This window comes from Lutjanus erythropterus, chromosome 4 (genome assembly GCF_056507025.1).
Source record: "Lutjanus erythropterus isolate fLutEry1 chromosome 4, fLutEry1.hap2, whole genome shotgun sequence".
Lineage (NCBI taxonomy): Eukaryota > Metazoa > Chordata > Actinopteri > Lutjaniformes > Lutjanidae > Lutjanus > Lutjanus erythropterus.
Genome location: NC_139320.1, coordinates 41,755,169 through 41,774,022, shown reverse-complemented (window position 1 = coordinate 41,774,022; position 18,854 = coordinate 41,755,169). Strand labels below are relative to the sequence as shown.

The 18,854-nt window shown below is 38.2% G+C and overlaps 2 protein-coding genes across 4 annotated transcripts in view; both read left to right on the top strand.

Moving 5' to 3' along the window:
• stim1a (stromal interaction molecule 1a) overlaps nt 1-1,685 on the top strand; it is a 35,399-nt gene extending 33,714 nt beyond the window's left edge. For all 3 annotated transcript variants that reach the window (XM_084718010.1, XM_084718011.1, XM_084718012.1), the window contains one exon: nt 235-1,685. In XM_084718010.1, coding sequence (XP_084574136.1) covers nt 235-748 — 514 coding nt within the window. In that variant the 3' untranslated portion in view covers nt 749-1,685. The remainder of the gene's footprint in view (nt 1-234) is intronic.
• A 2,846-nt stretch (nt 1,686-4,531) lies between these two features.
• On the top strand, nt 4,532-17,314 carry LOC146329029 (protein sel-1 homolog 3). The gene is made up of 23 exons (XM_084718009.1): nt 4,532-4,670; nt 4,752-5,226; nt 5,436-5,562; nt 6,464-6,585; nt 6,687-6,802; nt 6,897-6,958; nt 7,065-7,197; nt 7,279-7,414; nt 7,525-7,662; nt 9,046-9,251; nt 9,356-9,535; nt 10,136-10,255; nt 11,005-11,145; nt 11,264-11,326; nt 11,952-12,125; nt 12,891-13,018; nt 13,111-13,194; nt 13,516-13,606; nt 13,708-13,795; nt 13,887-13,996; nt 14,084-14,211; nt 14,316-14,418; nt 15,951-17,314. The coding sequence occupies exons 1-23, from the start codon at nt 4,587-4,589 to the stop codon at nt 16,038-16,040; spliced, it is 3,099 nt and encodes a 1,032-aa protein (XP_084574135.1). The 5' UTR covers nt 4,532-4,586; the 3' UTR covers nt 16,041-17,314.
• Nucleotides 17,315-18,854: the final 1,540 nt, after the last annotated feature.

Sequence of the window (18,854 nt, the reverse complement as noted above, 5' to 3'; positions counted from 1 at the left end):
GGCATCACAGAACTGTGCATTTACTCTTTCTCATCCTCTCTCCTGGTTCCTGGTGTTCTTTGCCTGCTCAACTAACAAGTGTGGAGTTCCAGTGTCCAGGCTGTGCCCAGCGTGTCCGTGGCTTTGCAGGCATAGTGTAGATAAACCCCAGCATGCAAAGCTTCAACTTTAAACTGTTTGCGTTCATTTTTGTTTCTCTTGTTTCCTCTAACTTGGGTTTTTCTTTCCCAACAGGGACCTAAATCGCTCTGACTCCGACTCCTCCCTGTCCCTCTCCCAAGTTGGTGATCGGCTATCTGCCTACAGCTCCAAAGGCCACCTAATCAAGCCGACGTCTCTTATGCACGGCCTGTCCGGTCGCACAGACGACACCATCTCGCTGCACGCTCACACCCCCAATGGAGGGAACCGGATTCATGAGGTCAGTCCTGCAGAGCCTGGCCCCGACAGCCCCATACTCATGAAGAAGGTTTACGGCATGGAGAAGTCGCCCAGCCTGGGAGAGATCAACAGTCTGTCAGAGTCATCCCGCTCCCTCAGCCCCAACTCCACTGAACCTGACACACCGTCGCCTACAGGAGGAGGGCAGCTGGGGCCTGTGGGGGCGAAGGGTGGCACCCGCATCCCACAGCTGTCCTCCAAGAAGAGCCCGCTGGAGGAGGACAGTGGCTCTACGGGGGAAGACACAGATTCCACTGCCAGCCGCAAGAAACACACCTTCAAGATCTTCAAGAAACAGAGGAAATAAGGGCTACATGAACTTCAGGCTATCAGAGCTGTTAGACTGTATTCCTCTGGTATGTTTTTGGAAAAAAAAAAAGTTTTTGGGGCTCATTAATGGTCAGATGATGGCACAAGTTGTTGCCGTTGCATCTTTTTGTAGGTACAGCACCTACTGAGAAACTGGACTGTGGGAGCAACCAGCTGTTCAGTTTTATCTGCTTCTTTGGTCATTGTTGATTATGTGGGGATATGGGTAGGTTTGTATATTGGAATGTAAAGTATTATTTATTCTGCAGGAAATTGTGCCAGTCTCAAAGGGAACTGTGTCTCCCAGTTGGTTTTTCTTTCTTGTTCTACGATCTATAACATTTTGCATGTCTTCACTTTTGTTTGACTGATACTCGAATGCTCTTAGTGTTTGCTTGGTTCTTGTCGTTAACCTGCTTAGACAACACTTGATGTTTCTTTTTATTACTACCTAACCACCTAGCCTACAAATCCAAAGTGAATGCGCACTCCTTTTTTGTCACTGAGTACTTAGTTTTTATTGATGGTTACAAGTTTTTCTGTCTTTTGTTGTCTTCTTCTTGGCAGAGCAAATGACATATTCAGAAGATCCTCCAACAGAAAAATAATAATAGAAAGCTTAGACTGCTATATCCAAATTCCACTTCAGGCTGTCAAAAAAGTGTTGTTTGGACTAGGGTTGTCACGATATCAGATTTTCATGATATGATTACTTTGACTACGATGACAATATTATCAAGATACCTTTAGAAACTTTGAAAAAAATGCTATCAACCAAATTTGTCCTTGTTTATTGTGCATTTTGTCTCCTTTTTGGCACATGAATTACACTCCCTACATGAGTGAAGGGAGGTGCAGCTACAATTAAGGGATAACAAAAGATCCACAAGGCTTAACAATATTATAATATGTGTATTATTAAAATGATAAATCAATCAATATGTCACTTTTTAAATATCACAGTTATCTATACTGGTATATCACAGCACCCCTAGTTTGAACACAGCACAGCAATAGTAGCTAGTTAATGTTATTTAGTGAAAAACAATATGGATTACTGAGGCTTAATAATCACTTGCAATATGAATGACACCACCTTTCATATAAAAGAGAGCTGGACAAGAGTTAAATCTCCCCACAGAATTACACTATGACCCATCAACTTGCAGCATTAGACCCTTTGCTTTATTTTTTATCATTTAGGGTTGAGTGCATGTGAGCATGAGAGAGTGTGAGAGAAGGGCTTTGCTGAAGTTTCCAGCTCTAAACAATGCCAAGAAGTTAAATGTTTTAAGATCCTTGCTACTGCAGGTTTCCTTTGATAATTAGGCAGCAGTGATACCAAACACACTATTAAGTTCTGTAAAAACATAAAATATCAGCGACTGCGTGACAGTTGTTATCTAGCTGTGTATTGAATTTAGAAAGTGAGGATACACTTTTGAGAAAGTATGCAGTATATACCATGAAAAAACACATATTTAGCAGGTGTTAAAGGCCTAGTTTGGTTTTTTTGAAGAGCGGTTGTATGAGGTAATTATTAATGGTTTCGTAGATGGTGGACGGCACATTCCCAGTTTGGAGAAGCAGCAGGAGTACCAGTAGAGGAAGCTTAGCAATGTACTGCTGTGGACAGGGCAGAGGCAGAACGTGTTTCAACACTTTATCTTGCCATCAGACAGTCGGTCAGTAATTTTACATCACAGAACATGGGAGTTGCTGCTCCACAGCTGCACTGATCTATTTGCTTGTTTCTGTTATTGTGTGTCTTCTGAGTTTTAAATGATTAGTTCAGATTCACCACAATAAAGCAAACTAACTAACTGATCAAAGCAGTGTTTGTCCAGCAACTCCCATGTTTGTGGTAGGTAAAATATTTGGTTTTGCCAAAGGTGTCTGGTGGCTGTAGAGAGAGTAATATTTGTCTTATAGAACGGCAGTTTTTTGTCAGAAAAGGTTGTCTGACGGCAAAGTAAAGCAGCAAACATATAAAAAACCATAGCATACATTACAATATGCTTTGCTGCTGGCCCTGTCCACAGCAGTACATTGCTTAACTTCCTACACTGGTACTACTGTTTCTGCAAACTGGTAGCATGTAGACCATCATCTAGGTAATACACTGACTATGGATAAATATCACATACAACCGCACTTAAAATCTGAACTATCCCTTAATACCTTAAGACACACATTTTTTCACAACTATTAGAAAAGTAAACTATGTTTTGCTTTTGAAGATGATACTCTTAATAAATTGTGTGTTGGATAACTGAGGTCCAACATTATTCACTGATTGTAAATTTGATGAACGGGGTTGAAGTTGGATCTTGGCTCCTGCAATCCTCTTGTCTTATTTTTCTTGTTGTGATGTCTGTTTAGGTGGAAAATGAAAACTTCACAGCAGTTTGTCAGTAAGGGGATGGGTGCCGGTAAGGGCTATAGTTTCAAAAGGCAAAATCATTTGCTCTGTATAAGATAGAAATTTTCAAGTTGTAATGACTTTGTGATCCACCTTTTTCTGGAAGATTTAGCTCCGTAAGTGTTGTGTCAAAGTGCCAAATCACTATTTTTGTCAGAGGCCTTTGTATTTGTAGTGTGTTTGGCCCTTTGAGCCCCTTTTACACAGAACACAAAAATATGTGTGTGTATGTGTGTGTGTATATATCTATATATATATATACACACATATACATATACATGTATATGAAGTCTGTGATCCTGAGTTTAAACGCTGAATGTCCAAGGGTATCGTTACTGTTAACAGTATCCTCAGTACAGTATGTTTACATTTGTTACAGATAGTGACTATCCTCAGATTACCACAACAAAGAACATTGTGCCAGTTTTAATATCGACAGCTTCGTATGAGCACAAAACTATGCATTAGTAGTTTGTAGGTGATTACTAAAGTAGTAGGGACACTTAGCACGTTCCTGACCAATGAACAACCAAAAAGTGCTGCAAAAGACACAGTCGGCCTCCCCCAGCCTCGTAATGTAACAGGTGGTTTGGATGTACAAGACATGTTTAAATATTTTACTTTAGAAACCAGTCAAAAAACATATATATATCAATTTCCTACTGGTACTTTTTTAAGGTGTTATTTGTACCTCTTTTGCACGACAGAGCTGTAAATGGATTATGCCATCAGAATGTGTGCGAGAGTGTGTGCGCGTATGTGTGTGTGTGTCCATCTGCTCCCAGTATAATGCACTGTAATGTTGATGCATGTCAACTGCTGTAACGAAACCTATATTGGGTTACAAGAGTGGATCAGCTTAAGCTCTTTACTCCCCACCCTACTTTTTCTTTCTCTTTATTTTTGGGCTTCTATTTATGAATACATACAGTATATTTGTACAGAGAAAATGATAATTTTGCATCTTCTGTGATGGTCTAGACTTTTATGGCACTCCTGCATGATAGCAATAAACTATTTTGAATGAAAGATGAGTTGATTTGTTGTAGACACTACACTACATGTAGCGCAACACTTAGGATTCCCTTATCAACTGTAGAATTAAACAAAGATTTGTTTTTTGTCACTTAAATAGGGTCCAGGCTGAAAAATACCTTTCCAAAACAAAGAATTTTACTTCAAATGTAAATGTAGATTCTACATAACAGGTGAATTATATTAGTGTTATTTATATGTTAAGTATTGGTATGTTACTCGGATCACAAAGCTCCACCTTAACTGAACTATGTATACAGTGATTGGGTGGGACTGTTTGTTGTCAAATATTTACCTATGCCTCTCCACAGGTGAGGTGGAGCAGGATGAGGTCCGGATCTTAACAGCTTCTTGTTTCTTTGCAACTTGATATTCGTTAATGGAGGGATTAATGAAAACAGTGTGTGAACCATGGACGTTCAAACACTACAGATACGTTTGTGTGTTCTGTCTCAGTGTGCAGGTAGGAGCAGGTTTCCCTTCATGGTTCTCTGTGATCTTCCGGTCCCTTCTGCTTTTTAACATGTCATTCTGCCTCATGCAGATAGTGTGGGCTGTAGACCAGGTGACACTCCTGAATCCGCCAGAGGAGCCCCTGTCAGACCATCTTCTGGAAATACTTTACTCTTGTGATGAACCTGCCACAGTACAGCTGGACTGCATTGTGTCTTTTGACACCGGCAGCACTTCCACACACCTGTTGAGACGATGGAGCTGCATCCCGGGTGACCCCAAAATAAGGAGCATGGAGCTGAACCTGCCGGATTGGTTGGTGTATCAAGCTGATGGGATTGTTCCAGACACACAGTGGGTGCTGAGTTGTATGCTGCTGGCGTCAGTCAGATACAGTGGATTTGATGACAGTGAGAGGTTTATCATAGCTCAGGATGCGGCAGTGTTGCAGCCAAAGCCTTTTTTTGATCGACCTGTAAAACAGCATCAACTGTGCGTTGCCTGGAACACACATATGCTGCAATTAACTCAAAGATTTTCAAAGAGGCAATGCCCTGTGGAGCAAGGTAAGGTCATAGAGAGGGTCAGAAGTAAACGCAAAGGTACTTAAAATCCAAAATATTCTCAGTGGTGCTTTGGAAAACCTTACATGTCTGTCAGTGTTTTAAAATAAGAGAATATTATCCTCAGAAACAGCTGCAGATCAATGATTCTAGGATGATTCTTGGTCCTGCAGATTTCAACTGAAAAAAAAAAAACTGTTTATGTCATTCAGAAACCGTGTGTTTGCTGTCTTCAATATACGCTTCAACTGGAGAAAGCTTTGGTATCACAAAGACACTGGAGTCTTACAGCAGTGAGCTTCTGGAGTATCGGCGTGTTAAAGTCATCTCTTTTCCATGGTAAGACAACAAAAATAACAGCACACAAAACATAACTAACTTTATGTTCTGTTCATATTATTTTTTCTTACTAATTTATTATTCCTCATTCGGTTATTTATCCACGTTTTCAACAAAAATATTTTAGCATTTGTCAGTTTTCTTTTACAAAGGTTTACAATATTTATAAGGTCAAGGTATAAAGGTAATTGAATTGTTGCACAGCTCCTCATGCTACATACACATAGAAAATATATTTGCATAAATAAATAAATATATATATGCATGTATATATGAACAACTCAACATGAAAATATATATATGAAAATAAAAAATTGAAATCATAATATTAATTAAACCAACCAATGTAAATAGCACAAACATATAAAAACAAAACTAAGCAAGGGTTATATAAAGTCACCTTATAATAGACACATGCATATTCTGTCAAATATATCATGGGAAACTATCCAAGTTTAATAAATAAATAAATAAAATTTCCTGTTTATTTTGTCTCACTTCTATGACTACTCTAGGACGTCACCAGTGGTCCAGTTCCATAAATAAATGTAGTGTCGGGGTGAAGTTAATTAATTACGACTGCAATTTGCATTAGTAATGAATTGCAGTAGTAGTTAACTAGTTTGGATCATGTCTTTGTAAGCCATATTTTTGTACTTGCTTTTTTTTTTTTTTTTGCTGATGTTAGTTATATTTGTAATTGATACATCCTTTTCCTGCTGTGAATTACATACAGTTTCCCCTCAGAACTGTTATTAGAAGGTCTCTTATCAATTCAAATTCTTCTTTAACAGTGGTCTAACAGCAGGCATTGGCAAAATGTATGTAAATGGATAGTGATGGTCTCACAACATATCCTACAACATCTGCTTGGCTGGCTTGTGCTTTATATTTTTGCCAGGTGTATGTTCTCTATCTGGATATATGTGACCAGATACTGTCAGAGTAGCATGTGTGGTGTGTTTCATCACATAGACTCCCATAAAAACTACGCCACACCAACAATGTTCCTCATAAATTCAGGTATAATTAAGATTTTCCTCTCAACTCTCCAGTATTCACATTATTTAATTACACACAGCACTAGTTCCTGGACTCACATTAGCCTTTGATCATATGTACAGGCCAGCTACACTTCCAGATGTATGGAGATCATGATGAATCCTCTGCGTTTGTGACTCCATTCAAGGTGCCTTTAAGTGAGTGGTGCCAAATAAGTGTGATGTTGCAGGGTAGAACGGTGAGTAGTCTCCTGTTGACAACAGGATAACCCTTACTGTGTGCAAATAATGATAATAATGGAACATAAAGTGGTAATTGTCACTGCCTCCCAGGTGACTGTTTCCATGGTGTGTATGGATAAAGAGCAGAGGACGGTTCATTCTGTGGAACATATGTAAGTCTACAAGTCTTTTAGTTTCCTTGCTTTTAACATGACAAATTGATCAATCTATGTTTACATCAGGAATTAAAATGCACCTCAAGTGTTCTGCGTCTCACAGGTTGAGTCATGTGGTCATGCTGGATGACACAGAGGGATATTTTGTGATTGGTGGAGGGAAATACATAAGAGGTGTGGAAGGTTATTTTGGACCAGTGGTTTACTACCGCAACAGAATATCACCTGACAGCACGGTAATGCACTGCACCTGACCACAGTTACTGTCAATGTTGAATATGCACCACATTTGAGTCTGATGAGTTCCTCCTCTACAGTCTGAAGTCCCTATTCCAGATGTTATTAAGACTGTGAACCTGACCGGATGGTTGCAGACCTGTCAGGCATTTCAAGTCGAGATGACGGTGAAACTCAGCGGATATTCTCTCAAGGCCAGAAAAGAGACAGAGTCTGGTAATAAGCTCATCTATCCACTAGATGGTGCTAAAATTACTATGTCAGAAATATTCTCAGTGGCCTTCTGCAGAGCTTCTGAAGGCACAAAATGTTTTTTTTTGTTTCAGAGAGCTGTTTAGATGCTTTTCATATGTGGATGGTAAAGGACAGACTGCCATCAGAGTCACAGTGTGCACCGTGGGAGGCGACTGTCCCTCACAGAAGAAAAGCTGCAAAACTGGCCAAGTTTTTGGCTTTCAAATGTGGTAAGAGATAAACAGCATAAAACATAATGAATTTGTCTAGAGGTGGAAAGTGACAATAAATATGTTTACTTACTGTTCATAAGTACTATATTAAGGTACTTTAAATTTCTACACCACTATATTTTTCTGATATTACATTTGCAGATGAAGCTTTTTATATTAAAAATCTAAGATACTCACAGCATCAGCAGCAAGTATCAGTATTAAAATATACTAAAAGTAAGAGTACTCATTATGCAGAATTGTCCATTTCAGATTAATACGTTATATTACTGGATTTGATGCATTCTTGTGTAAATCTCTTTTGTGTTGCAGCTGGTAAAGGTGGAGCTAATTTCAGTTACTTTACATACGTCTGGGTAGATTTATCTACAATAAAACACCATGTTTTATTTGTTGATTTTTTGTTAATATTTTCTATTGATAATCTGAATCTGCAGAGTAACTCCTAATTTATCAGATTAATTCAGTGGAGTAAGAGGTACAATACTGACAACCAAAATGAAGTTTAGTAAAAGTAAAAATACTCAATATAATACTCAAATTAAGTGCAAGAACCTCAAAACTGTACTTAAATACAGTACATGAGTAAATGTATTTAGTTATCTTCCACCACTACTCAAATGGTTAACTACAGAAATATTTGTTCACTCAAATAGGATTTCAAATGCAGGACTTTGACCTGCTGGACGGTCAACTGATGCTGTTGAGACTGAGATGGCAAAAGTCCCAAAGATATGCCAGATACATCGTGGAGATGTGGATAAAATAACTCTTGAGACATCGAGAATATTTCCATTTCTAGGAATTGTGTAACCATTAAAAATCTTTGTCTCAACTTTGAAAACTGAGTGAAATTTTCTCTGCAATATACTCTCAATGTAGAGCTTTTTTTTTTCTTTTTTTTCAGTATTTAAGAGGACATTAAATGGGGAAATTGGATGGTTAAGGGACCTGAATATCAGTTTTAGATTTTCCATGTAGCAGTTGTAAAAATCAACATATTCCACACAAAGTGTGACAGCATTACTGTACATACAGTATATTTTCTATCAGCTTGTTCCTACTCTAAATTGAAGCTGTTTGATGTTTACACTAAATATTAAGTATCCAAATTCATCCCATCAAATGGAAAAATTCAAGATCCTTTTACACACATTACCCCAAAGTCACACACTTGGCATCTTTTGGATCTTCACTAAAATTCACAGTCAGATCTTTGGGTTTGAACAAGGTTTGACTGCACAGAATGAGTCACTAATGACTGACCCGCTTGCTTGTTGGGTAAACAATCTGAACACATATGTTACTTATTATCCACTGATGATATCCATGTGTCATTTAACATATATGACTGAAATCAGTTTGCTCCCTGACATGCAGGAGGAAGGGGAGTTAGTCTTCCAGCTCTGGGCAGAGCACTATACTCCTTATCACTTCATGAGCTGGACAGAGCGAGCAGCACTGAGGTGGTCAGCAGAATATTACCACTGCTGCTGCAAGCTGGCTGCTTAGCTGACAACCGAGCTCTGCACATGTCATCGGTGCTCTACAGCTCTGGCCTGGGAGTCGAGAAACAGCCCAGTAAGGTGCGTGTTGCTGGGTCGGCTACAGTACAGTAAAACTGTTCCAGTGGTGAACATGTCCAGTTTTTTTTTTTATGCTCTCATATCACCTTGTGTGTGTGGCACAGGCTTGGCTCCTGGCCCTGCTGGCAGCCCAGAACGATGATCGATTAGCACTTCTGCGTCTTGGCTACGCGCACCACCAGGGCATCCATGGCCTCCCCGCAGACCCAGACCTTGCTTATGCATATTATGCAAACATTGCTCAGCAGACAACTTTAGACCGTCATAATCCCACACCAGATCAGGTGATGTATATATTTGTAACCGGATGCTTTGGTGAGCTAATTGTGCATCATATTTAGTTCCAAAGTAACACAGTTCTACTGTATGTTGTACTCAAAGCTAATCATTGGAGTAGGTGTGGGTTCCTTTTTTACACCCCTGCCTGCCACTAAACCTATCTGTGTTTATATGAGTCAGTAGCAACCTTTCTTGCCTAATATACATTGGTATTAACATGAAATATCAAACAATAGTATCTGTACAATATATTCTGTCATATAAATCTGTAATGCAGAGGCTGGGAGGAAACTCACAGGTAGCTCTGGGCTCATTACAACATATGAGCTGATATGTGATATGATATTATATTATTTTTCCCCCTTATTGTGGCTATAGTTTTCAGATTTCCATCATCAATAAGTTTACCTTTGTCACTGCTTTCCATATGAAGAAAGATAACAGTATGATACCTTTGGTAATATTACAGCGCTCAAACGTGGTTCACATTTTATTTCAAGTACAAAGCTGCATTTCTAGACTACTGTCTTGGGACTGAAGGAACAAAATGAAGCAAAATCTATTGACTTCTGCATGTCTCTTCTCCCTTTCTTTTCTTCTTTTAGACATTTGTTGAGGCTGTTTACCTGAACAATGAGGAGGTGTTGAATCTCCAGACCAATGAGGAACATCATATCTTCCAATGGCTGAAACTGCAGGCACGCAGAGGAGCAGCTGAAGCCGAGGTGTCCTGTTTTGCTCTCTCTGCTTTTTGAAGGTGATAGATTTAGGAGGATTTAGGCTGTGGTCACACAAGCGTAAATTAAGTTGAGTGGTCATTACCTGCTGAATCAAACAACAGACACGTCTGTAATTACGTTGAATAAATGCAAAGAAAGAATGCAAATTTTGTGCATGTGTGACCGCACTGTTATTGTCAGACTATGGCAAAAATAGTAGTGATGACTGGAGGGAAGAATGCAAACTAATACTGGTGAGGTGTAGGCCATGGAAAAGTACAGGTTGTGGGAGAAAATAGCTGCACACTTGTAGCCACATGTCATCCAGTGTTCTTTAATTTATCAACATTTCGATATGACAGTCTTCTTCGGGGTACTTAGGAAATAATAGTAGTAACAGTAGCCCAGAATAGACAAACCAAACGCTGGCCTTAGAAAGGGCCTTTCGTGAGTTTCATGTAGGTTGTCCTACTTGCTTGGAAGGGGAGGGTGATGCAAGGGGTATTCAATTGGTTATAATCTGCAACCTTACCACTAAGATGTTTAAGTTGCCAGTAAATACACAAGCACAGAAAGTCAGATAGAGTCACGTGTGATACAAAAAAAGAAAACAAATAAATCACAAATTTCAACAAATAAGACCTTAAGTTTTAGCTGTGTGTCTCAAAGTTTTGGAGTAAGAGAAAATGGCCACAGACACTCGAACAAAGTTTTATCATTAAATTCTTAGTAATAATTGCCCAACTGTCTTGCAGCAAGCGATTGCCCGCATGCTGTTCTGGGGACAGCAGGGAGTGTCTCCAAACATCCAGAAGGCTGTAAGACACTATGAGAGAGGAGCTGTCCAATGGCAAGACCCGGTGTCAATGTATGACTATGGTATAGTCCTACTGCAGGTCAGAATCACATCTGATGAGTAACAAAACTATTTTAATCTACTTAAAGAGCACTTTCTCCCTTGGTATTATCATTACTATCATATCCTATTATTATACTATATTTGTTTCTCTGTAGGGACATGGGGTTGAAAAGGACATTCAAAAAGCTGTCACTTTCCTGAAGAAAGCAATGGACCAGGTTTTGTATGGTTAAAGGGATAGTTCACCCAAAAATGAAAATTCAGTCATTATCTTCTCACCCTCAAGCTGATTGAAGGTCTGGTTTAGTTTTTTAGTTCACAAAACACTGCTGGAGTTTCACAGGAAAACAGTTTTTCAGAGTCTCCCAAACAATGGAAGTGAATGGTGACCAGTTTTCAAAACAACATGTCAAGCTGACTTATTTACACCATGTTTTCAGGCTGAATCTTCACTGTCGATCTTTAGCTTGGAGACATGTTCATGTGCACATGCGCACTGTCTGAACTGGGTGTGTGTGGTGTGACAGTGTGCAAACATCATGATGAGACTAGGATAGTTTTTATGTTTTGTCTCTGGTTGTTTTCCTGTGAAACTCCAGCGGTGTTTTGTGGACTAACAAAATAAACTCAAGCCCTCAGTCGGTATGAGGGTGAGTAGATAATGACTGAATTTTCATTTTTGGGTGAACTAGCCCTTTAAATGTTAATTTTTCCTTCACGACTCAATTATTATCTCTACTATAACATTAATAGTCTGCATTCTGTTGTAAAAAAAAAACAAACATTCAGCTCATTCAAGGATTGCACTCTGTATATTTCTTCTCACATTATTCTCTCCCACAGGGTTTTGTTCCTGCCATCAATGCTCTAGCCTGGTACTACGAGCAGTTTGAGCATGACTATGAGCAGGCAGTGCAGCTGTGGGAGAAGGCTGATCATCTCAACTGTCCAGACGCTGCTTTGAATCTTGGTGTGGTGTATTCACAGGGTCTTTATCCAGGAAAAGCTGCTGACCAGGTCAGTCCATGTATAAATGCTCTCTGTGATCATCTACTTGTGTGTTTAGCAGAGGTGTTGAATTGAGTCACATGGCTTGGACTCTTTGACTTTACACTCGGTTCAAGAAAATCAAAAAAAATCTTGCTACTCAACTTGGAATTTTAACCCCGCTGACTTCACTTGTACTTGAGCCTTTTGACTTGAAAATACAAAATAACTTCCCAAAGCGACAAAGATTAAAAATGTATGTCATGGTATGTATGTTATTGGAAAAAGTGTTCTGTGAATGTTATGAATGCTCATTTCCCTTTATTTCCTGAACCAGTTAACATTAGCGCTATTTATTCAAGCTGACACTTAATTCTCCAGATTCACTCTTTTTGAACAAATCCAGCAGTATCCAATCATGTTGCAGGAGAGAAGAGTTTTGTTTGCGTACAAAAACTACAAGGTGGTCAACAAAAAATGTACTGGAGCGTGAGTAAACATGCAGGCCAAAAACAACATACAGCAATGTCAGACTTTATTTGACATTTGAAGTTGCACCAAGTACAGTTATTGTTAATATTAACATAGTTAGCAAGATAATGCATGCCTAATAGTTAAGTAACTCACTGTTAAATTATGACTTTTTCAGAACTTGAAACTCAAAATTTAGTATTTGGGATGTGAGTGCAAAGACTTCAGACCTCTCTGTGACTTGCAAAATAATGACTTGGTCCCACCTGATGCTTACAGACTATTCTTGAGTGCTTCAGGGTAAATCATTTGTCTTTCTGACAGTTTATGGCCTATCAGTATTATCTGAAGTCAGCAGAGAGAGGGCACATCAGAGGAGCACTTCAACTTGCTGACATCTGGACCACTGGGATACCCGGCCGCATCAGAAGACGTCCATCGGACGCCGTTTTGTCAGCTACTTCCCTTTTTATACGTTTTACTTAATATATTTATATATATTTTCCTTATGTCATGACTGAAATGTCTCTTTCACTGACTGCAGGTGGGTGAAGTGGGCAGCTGAGCACAACGGATACCTGGGCAGTGTCCTGCGGAAAGGCTTGGACTCATATCTCAAGAGTGACATGTAATCTTCGTCTCTGTCCACACCTGTAAACATCCCGATCAGGCCACTTGATTATTGCAATTGCAGCAAATGGCACCACTTTATTAGAAGGGATGTGCATAAGACTAAAACAGTTCCTTTAAGTTTGACAATGTCAAGTTGTCATAGGAAAGACATCTCAAATAATGTCAACTTTGCATAATAATAAAGTACATAACTGACTGAATGACAGTTATCCTCCTTCATGTTCACAACATGTTTATGACAGTGCAATGACAGTCTTATGCACACCCCTTCAAATAAAGGGTTACCCAGCAAATTAACACTGTTGCTTTTCAACAGGTTCAGCTCACTGTTATATTACATGATGGCCGCTGAGTCTGGGTATGCAGCTGCTCAGTTCAATGTGGCGTATCTGTGTGAACAAAATACGGTGAGTTATCTCTGTCTCAACTGTGGTGTCATAGTATTGTTGCTGTTTTATGAATTCTTGTCATTTGTAAAGAATCATTTCTTCACTCTGTACATCCATAGCAAGGTTTTCTGGATCCTGCTTTTGCATCAAACTGTATGTTGAGATATTTCAACCTTACAATCCAAAGTCAAGATCCTGACACGTACGGTAAATAACTATCCTTTTGTACTTCAGTATTTAGAGACTTGTTGGCAAACATTTGCAATTAAAACCATTTTAATTCTGTTTTTTTCTCCAGCCTTGATTAGGATGGGCGACCTGTTGTATGAGGGCCAAGGTGACAGGCAGAAAGACTTGTTTGCCGCAGCAGAGATGTACACACAGGCAGCACTGAAGAATGAGCCGCAGGTCTGCCTCTTGTAAATAGATTTTTAATCTTGTGTTTATTCATAGTTGCACTTGTGTGTACATAAGCAATAGTGTTTTTTTCCACAGGGATGGTACAACCTTGGCCTCCTTGCTGAAGAGGGATTCAGGCTGCCGCTGTCATTACTGACTGAACTCGGCCTTTCAGAGCTGTTTCTGGCAAACAACAGCTCGCTTCTAAGTGCTTTGTACAAAAGGTGTGTTCAGATTGCATGTCTCTATATGGTACATTAGTTGAGTGTCGAATGCTTTCTCCAACATAAATCTCACAGAAAAATAATTGTGTATTTACTTCCAATAGATGCAGGGACTCAGGAGATTCAGATTCATACTTGCCTTGCAGCCTTGCCCTCTTCAATGTGTATCTTCAGTCTTTCCAGAAGACGTATGCTGCTGCTATTAAGGTTAGTGTCATATCCTAAAGTTTCATATATTACAAGTATCACCTAAAATATATACAGAATGAGTTGGATTTTCCTGAAAAACAATGTATAGATATATATAAACAATATATATATCAAATAATCACTTCTGCATCCTCGCTCATGGTTCTTCCACCGAGCCTCCTCTCTCTTCGATCCTCTCTCCTCGAGAAGCGTTTTAGGATTGGAGACATCCTTCAATATGGCGTGTTAGGATCGATTTCACGTTCACAGGCAACAGGACAGAGGAGCGAGGAGAAGAGGAGGAACAAAATGGAGAAATGAGAAGCGCTCCCTGCTGCCTGCCTGTACTGTTTTGTTTTTGCTGTGTGCGGCGTCAGTCTTTGGGCAGTGGGTGTGTAGTCTAAGCCAATAACAGCCTGCAGGAGTGAAGGCAGGACTCTGTAAAAACGTAGCAACCAGGTGCCAAATCATAACCAACAGGCCAACTTTGAATGTTGTGTTTATAAAAAAAAAAAACAATCCTACTCTTTCTGCCTTTACACTATCAAAACTATTATTAAAAGTATTAATTATGCCTTTCCAGACCGTATTTTATAATTTAATTTTATTATTGTTGGTGCATTAAAATACAAATAGCATTTTAGTTTTGGTCTTAGGTGTATGCATATATATAGTTAACCTGTGATAAAATGGTCTACATATATAAAAGAACCTTGTTGTTGATCATTAATATTATAATCTATTCATCTATTGCAAACTCCCACATGCTATCTCAATAATCTTTAATATTTCACTGCTCAACATTTAGGTAAAACATACAGAATGTAATACCTTATTCATCAGTTATACAAGTTTATATTATAATTCCTTTTTTATATAATGTATAAAATAACAAGCCATCAGGTTTCAGAACCCAAAAAACAAACAAACAAAAAAAAACAAAATATGCACAATCTTAAAGGGACAGTTCACCCCAAAATCAAATGCATATTTTTCCTCCTACTTGTTGAGTTTTTTTGATGGCTGTAGTTCAGTGGAAAGAAAGAAGTCCCTTAATTACAAGAAACTGCCCACAAAAAAGATCTGTGGATTATCTTGAGTAACTGGGTTATGATTTCTTTGAGGAGACATTTCTGTTAAGTTTTTCAAATGTATTTTTTGACACTTTGATTCTCATTATATTGAAGAGAAGGCACACATCTCCATGGCAAATATTGCCAAAACTCACACTAAAACAATCTTGATGGATAAATAGCTCCACAGTTGGGGTGACCTGTCCCTTTAAAGAAACTGAGGCTGTCAAATGATGCAGTGCAATAGTACAAGATTTCCCTATGAAATATGGTATATTAGAAGTATAAAGTAGCATCAAACAAAAATACTCAAGTAATGTATGAGTGTCTCTACTTCAGTTCAATACTTGAGTTGATATATAAAGCGACTGGCAGCACGTGAGCATTCATATCAGACTCACTGGACTTTGTTTATTTATTTATATTTAATTGTGTTGTAACATCTTGCTGACAATTTGCTCATATTATTTCCCACAGTTCTCTACTGCCGTCGCTGTGATTGCAGCTCCAACGATATTCTTAATCATCCTCAGTATGCTCAGGAGACCCGTCATGTCCCTCAACTAGAAGCCCAGATTCTTATCAGGATCACCAGTGCAATAAACCGAGGGACGAAACAGCACAGTGCACGCTGACTGCATGGCAATATCTTGTGTTAGTTTATGTGTTTACTATGGAATCACTGTTAAGAACAAACGTGATTGTTATAAAGATAAATATAGTTTTTTTTAGTACATGTCTGGATTATGTTTGGTTTGTTAAGTTTCTTGCTGTATTAATTTATTGATTTTTCATGAATTTTTCATGAACATGACTGGACGATAAAGAGACTGAATAAGTGCCACAAGGGCAGTTAATTTCATGGTACTGTTAGCAGATCAAGGATGTTGTTCTTGGATGTCCTTATGTCCTCCAGTATAATGATTCCTTCAGCCCGTGGCGGCCTGTGAGTGGATGACTTACAGAAAGTCAGGTAATGAATGCCCAGGTATAGCCTCTGGTCTAACATCAACACTTTGTCCTTCAGTGTGCTCACTGAACGAGCATCCGACAGGTCACCTGGACTCCAGGCTTTTCTAATGTGATGCATATACTGTAAATTTAAAAATTAATATTTGAGTCTAAACTTCTGTTGAGTCGTTCACTTTTGCGTGGACAGATTTCCCACAGTTTAAAATGTCAAAATCCAATCTTACAGGAAAATTGTAGGTGTTATGGATTGTAATATCCTAATTAGAACAGTTTTGGGAGGGAGATATTAATTATTTTTGTTCAATAAAGGAATGATGTTTGTTCCTCATAAACACGTGTTAGAGATACTCAAACATAAGGCACCAAGGTTATTGTGTCTAAAAAAATTATATACATACTCATCTTTGACGCAAGAATGGCATTTAGAGTAATACCTACAGTGTAGACATATTTTTTCTGTATTTTATATTTTATTTTGGCACTGCTGTGTTGTTGCTTATTTTTGTGGGTTTGTGTCACACATACAGCTTTTGTTAGTTGTACATTATTGTCAGTGTGATGGTTTATTTATGTTTTATTGGTAAAGGTCTGGGAAAATGGGATGGGGGATGGAAAACATTGTCCTTGTCATTTTTACTAGTAAAGGAAAACTAATAAACTGTTTAAAAAATGTTCAGAATGTTTTTGAGGCATCAGTGGGTTCTTGAACAGGATGTTTATAGAAATAAGAAACAGAATGAAATTTTTGAATGCGGGTCAGAGGCTTTGTGAGGGTGAAGACTGGAGTCAAAGTTCGTTTTTAAAGTTGATACATGTCAATTAAAGGTATGTAAAGATTACATCTTTTACTTATTGATATAATTGATTGTTATTTTTGTCTGTACATCAAACAGTCATATGTGTACACAGATAAGAATAATCATGTCTGTATTTGTGTGAACAAGGCATATGTGTTTACACCTATATATGTTTGAATGTGGAATTGTGTGTATGCATGATATTTGCATATCAATCTACCTTTTGTCCTATACTGCATTCTTTGATGTAACAAAACAACTTAAAATACAAAGGGAAGCGTTTTTAAGTTTGAGATCTGTTTATTTTTATATATCTTTTTTTCCCTCATCTGTCTCTCCCCTAATTTGATATTTGATCTCTTTTTATATTGTTTTTCTGCTTCTGTCTGTGTATGTACCCCTTTGACCTTGTGTAAAAACAAAAATAAAAAGAAATAAACAGTGTTTAAAAAAAAGAAAGAAAAGGAATATGGCAATTTGCAAGGGAGATTTCCATGTAAATATAATAGAGCCAAAGAGACTCAGCTGCAGATTGTCTCTCATCTTCCAGGTGGATCTGTCTGGAAGTCAAATGTTTAGTTCTTGTGGTCACTGTATATTGTTGGACCAGTCTGTGTTAGTGTGTATATGTCCAAAAGCATAATGAGAATAGTGTTCCTAAAAAAACGTCCTCATATTGTGTATTTTTTTCTCACAACACACTGTTGCTCATCAAGTATGAAAAACAAGTATGGCAGTAAAATTCTTGCAACTCGTATTCCACTAACCAAAATCAAGCAAGCAATTACAGACACCCCTCATGAGACCAAATCCATTCAACACTCAACATCTCATTAACAGCGGCAGACAAGTTTAATTGCTTTGCTTCTGTTTGTAGGAATGAGTCACAACTTGATGGGGGTTATGACTGAAAGGGTGGGTTAAAAAAAAAGCCCTGAAAAACGTGCTTTCAATCAGCTAATAGAGAAAAAATAGACGTGATATCACTGCCATTGAACTGAATATGGATTCTGATGTTTTCAAAAAAAAAGGTCCCCTGCAGAAATCCAACTCCTGAAATAAAATTTCAAGATGCTCAAATTCTCTTAATTAAAAATGCACACGACAGATGGCTAATGTCCCCACAAAACACTTAAAATGTACCACAACTCCTCCAAAGAACAGGCATATTCATTAGTACCCTTGCAGAGAAATTATGGTTCCATAGTTTTAGCTTAGATCCTGTCTGTCCTGACTGTGTTTTTGTTCCTGACAATCATTTCCCAGATACATTTCACCTGGTATTGAGTGACTGTGGCTTCCACTGAGGACACAGAAGTCATGTATTATCTTTTATGTAAATTTAGGAAGGTTGTAGCAACCCAGGGAAACTTTACATTATACAACTAAAAACATACACATGTCGTGTTTTATAACATGATTCCTATAAGAGTATTAAAGGTATTAGTAGGTAGGTAACTCTCTATTATCCCCATGGGAAAATTTCAGTCTTACAGCAGCAGAGATATGTAAGTGATAGAAAGAAGGATAATAAATCAGGAAAAATTAAGCAATACAATAAAAAATACAAGAAGAAAGAACGTAATGTAAGAATAGGCATCAATATACATTA